Source organism: Mesoplodon bidens, assembly GCF_964165515.1.
Source record: "Mesoplodon bidens genome assembly, chromosome: 1".
NCBI lineage: Eukaryota > Metazoa > Chordata > Mammalia > Artiodactyla > Ziphiidae > Mesoplodon > Mesoplodon bidens.
Genome location: NC_138176.1, coordinates 181,510,161 through 181,514,401, shown reverse-complemented (window position 1 = coordinate 181,514,401; position 4,241 = coordinate 181,510,161). Strand labels below are relative to the sequence as shown.

General features: G+C 45.2%; 1 protein-coding gene across 1 annotated transcript; it reads right to left on the bottom strand.

The window, feature by feature from the left end:
- Positions 1-1,963: 1,963 nt before the first annotated feature.
- On the bottom strand, positions 1,964-4,022 carry LOC308618467 (growth-regulated protein homolog beta-like). Its single transcript, XM_081236336.1, has 4 exons — positions 3,889-4,022; positions 3,671-3,794; positions 3,486-3,569; positions 1,964-2,672 (listed from the first exon to the last, which is right to left on the bottom strand). Exons 1-4 carry the CDS (start codon positions 3,977-3,979, stop codon positions 2,657-2,659), a joined length of 315 nt encoding a protein of 104 aa, XP_081092462.1. The 5' UTR covers positions 3,980-4,022; the 3' UTR covers positions 1,964-2,656.
- Positions 4,023-4,241: the final 219 nt, after the last annotated feature.

The following is a 4,241-nucleotide window of genomic DNA, read 5'->3' as shown; positions in this document are numbered from 1 at the left end:
ACTGGACAGCTACATATAAAAGAAGGAAATTAGAACACTCCCTAACACCATCCACAAAAATAAACTCAAAATGGATTAAAGACATAATGGAAGGCCAGACACTATAAAACTCTTAGAGGAAAACATAGGCAGAACACTCTTTGACATAAATCCCAGCAAGATCCTTTTTGACTCATCTCCTAGAGAAATGGAAATAAAAACAAAAATAAACAAATGGGACCTAATGAAACTTAAAAGCTTTTGCACAGCAAAGGAAACCATAAACAAGAGCAAAAGACAACCCTCAGAATGGGAGAAAATATTTGCAAATGAAGCAACTGACGGGATTAATCTCCAAAATATACAAGCAGCTCATGCAACTCAATATCAAAAAAACAAACAACCCATCCAAAAATGGGCAGAAGACCTAAATAGACCTTTCTGCAAAGAAGATATACAGACAGCCAACAAACACATGAAAGAATGCTCAACATCACTAGAGAAATGCAAATCAAAGCTACAACGAGGTATCACCTCACGCCAGTCAGAATGGCCATGATCAAAAAATCTACAAACAATAAATGCTGGAGAGGGTGTGGAGAAAAGGGAACCCTCTTGCACTGTTGGTGGGAATGTAAATTGATACAGCCACTATGGGGAACAGTATGGAGGTTCCTTAAAAAACTAAAAATAGAACTACCATATGACACAGCAATCCCACTACTGGGCATATACCCTGAGAAAACCATAATTCAAAAAGAGTCATGTACCACAATGTTTATTGCAGCTCTATTTACAATAACCAGGACATGGAAGCAACCTAAGTGTCCATCGACAGATGAATGGATAAAGAAGATGTGGCACATATATACAATGGAATATTACTCAGCTATAAAAAGAAATGAAATTGAGTTATTTGTAGTGAGGTGGATGGACCTAGAGACTGTCATACAGAGTGAAGTAAGTCAGAAAGAGAAAAACAAATACCATATGCTGACACATATATACGGCATCTAAAATAAAATCGTTCTGAAGAACCTAGGGGCAGGACAGGAATAAAGACGCAGACATAGAAAATGGGCTTGAGGACACGGGGAGGGGGAAGGGTAAGCTGGGATGAAGTGAGAGAGTGTCATGGACATATATACACTACCAAATGTCAAATAGATAGCTAGTGGGAAGCAGCCACATAGCACAGGGAGATCACCTCGGTGCTTTGTGACCACCTAGAGGGGTGGGATAGGGAGGGTGGGAGGGAGATGCAAGAGGGACGGGATATGGGATATATTTATATGTATAGCTGATTCACTTTGTTATACAGCAGGAACTAACACAACAATGTAAAGCAATTATAGTCCAATAAAGATGTTAAAAGAATTAAAAAGCAAAAAAAAAAATGAAAGAATTTTTTAAGAGGTATACTTGAGTAACAAGGTAGCAAGGAACTCCTTATAAAAAAACAACAATATATTACCATAGTGACTCTCACAGGAGGGGGAGGGGCCAGTGCACAGTTTGGAAAAGTACATTCTTTTTTTTTTTTTTTTTTTTTTTTGCAGGACGTGGGCCTCTCACTGTTTTGTCCTCTCCCGTTGCGGAGCACAGGCTCCGGACGCGCAGGCTCAACGGCCATGGCTCATGGGCCCAGCCGCTCCAGGGCATGTGGGATCTTCCCGGACCGGGGCACGAACCCGTGTCCCCTGCATCAGCAGGCGGACTCTCAACCACTGCACCACCAGGGAAGCCCCCAAAAAGTACATTCTTGAGTAGGTGAGAGCCAAGGGGAGTGACAGCTATCACGAGATGAAATTATGTATAACTTATAGTTTGATTTATCTGTGTAGCAAATGAATGCCCAGGAGGAGAAAAAGAAGTTGGGAAACATTGATGTAAATCATCAGATTATCTAGTAAAGATAGACCTTTTTTCCTCAAAAAAATGAAACAAAACTTGTTTAGTTGAAATACTTTATTTTCATGTTCTTTGTAAATCAATAAATATTTAAACTTCTCTTTTGTAAGATATAGAAAAGCGCTGCATAATTAACACTAACAAGGCATTATGCCTTACAAGAAAGACATAAAATGTCCAAAGGATATTTAGAACATTGTAGTTTTTAAGCGTCAACATGAGAAATGCTGACCACATATTGTGAAATCATTTCAATAAATAATAACTAACATTCTTTTAAACATTTACAAAAATAGATGTACACATACATCCCCCCATGCTGACAATGACCTCACTATTTGTTTGGGTGCCCCAGTCTCTGTCACAGGGGCTGGCATGCTGTGGGCTCCTCAGAAATATTAGTTTAATGACTGAAGAATATTTGCAACCCTTCTACTTCAAAGTAGATAAGAATCAGGACTAAATTAACTGGGTTTTTTTTTCATAAGATAAATAATGAAATTAATGATACGATGTGCAAGTAGAGTCAATCACATCCTTAATTATGTTACATGTAAATATTAACAGAGTCTTCGAAAACCAAGCAACACATAAATAAATAAAGTAAATAAATAAGTGGGAGAACCCTCCTAAGAGATGTCCAAACATATTAAGCCCGATCCAGGTGGCCTCAGGAGCTGGCGATTCCTCTTTTTCCTCTTTGATCCCTGTAAGGGCAGGGCCTACTTCAGGAACAGCCATCGAGGAGTTTTCTCCTTCCCCCTGGTCAGTTGGAGCTGTCCCTGTAAGGAGAAAAGGTCTTCCTTACTAGCTGCTCCAGAAAGCCGACTGCACAGCACTCTTCTCCTGTCCTGCTCCCTGGTTTCCAGAGATTTGAGTCCAGTCTTTCCAGCCTGGCACCAAATGACTACTGCCTGTAACCCACTATTCTGTGTGGCAGAGGCTTCTAGGCTCTTGGAGACTCTTATTTAGGAATGAGGGTGGGGCCTGTGCTCTCTACTGTATTATTGGCTCTATGGGTGACAAATGGCCAGGATTACTCTCTCTACCTGTCCCACTGGGCCTAACTTAAGCCACAGAGCAAACCGATTTGGTAGCTACTATTGTTTTCCTTGTTTTACTAAGTCTTAGATAAACCAAATAATTGTCCTTGAGTCACATGGCTAATAGGTGCTGGAACCCAGATTTGTACCCAGTACTGTGTCACTGCAAAGTCCCAGCTCTTCACCACTAAGCTTTAGTGCCTATGTTGCAGAAAACCAGGGTTCTGATTTTCAGGTGTGAGGTCCAGAAAGAACTGGGAGAAAAAAATGCCTGTGTTTTTTAAACAGGTGGAAAGCTTTTCAGTATAACTGTCCATGTTAATGAAAGCAGCTTAACTCACATTCATTTGAATGGGGAGAGTCAGGGGCCAGGATGGAAGGCACTGAAAATACCCTTCTGGCAACAGAGCAGATTAATAATCTTAATGGCAAATTTAACTGTGGAATAATGGTTTTTCAGTCCGTCAGCTAAATCCTGGGTTTCTCTGATATAATTTTCAGGAGGCAGATGCCTGACTCTAGCCACACGTGTGAATAAAAACCATAACTCACTTGTTTAGCATCTTGTTGATGACTTTTTTAACCATGGGAGCTTCAGGGTTGAGACAAACTTCCTGACCAGTCTTGAGAGTGGCTCTGCAGAGAGAAGGGAGAATCCACGTGAGGTCAGGCTGGGGTCGGGGTGGGGTCGTCGGGACGGCGGGGGTGACAAGCACAGCAACAGCGGCAGCACTTACACGACTTCCGTTTGGCCGCAGTGGGGTCCCGGCGGCGTCACCTTCACGTTCTGGATGTTCTTGAAGTGAATCCCCTGCAAGGTCTGCAGGCACTGGCAGCGCAGTTCGGTGACCACAGGCGCCCCTGCGGGGAGGACAGACTCGGTCAGGGGGCTGTCCCGGGATGGGCCCCCACCCGCCCCCGTCCCGCCCTGGGGATGCCGGGCGCCGGGTCTCACCTGCTGCGCGCTGGCCATTGGCCACCAGTAGCAGCAGCAGCATCGCGGCGCGGAGGAGCCGGGCGGCGGCGGGGGTCGCGGCGCGGGCCATGGGGTTCAGCTCGGAGGGTCGCTTTCTGCAGCGGGAAGGCGGGCTGGAGGGCTGGCGGAGCGGATTCTGTGGCTCCCCGAGCCGGGCGAAGCCCTTTTATCCCGATCGGACAGGTGCTGGCAGCCCAGGGCCAGGGAAATTCCCCGACGTAAGTGTGGTTCCCGGGTCCGGAAAGAGGGCGCGGCCCCGCGGGCCTCCCGCGTAATCCGCGCTTTCGGGGTGGGGGTGGGGTGTCGTCTCTGCGCCGAAATCCCTGCAGGGG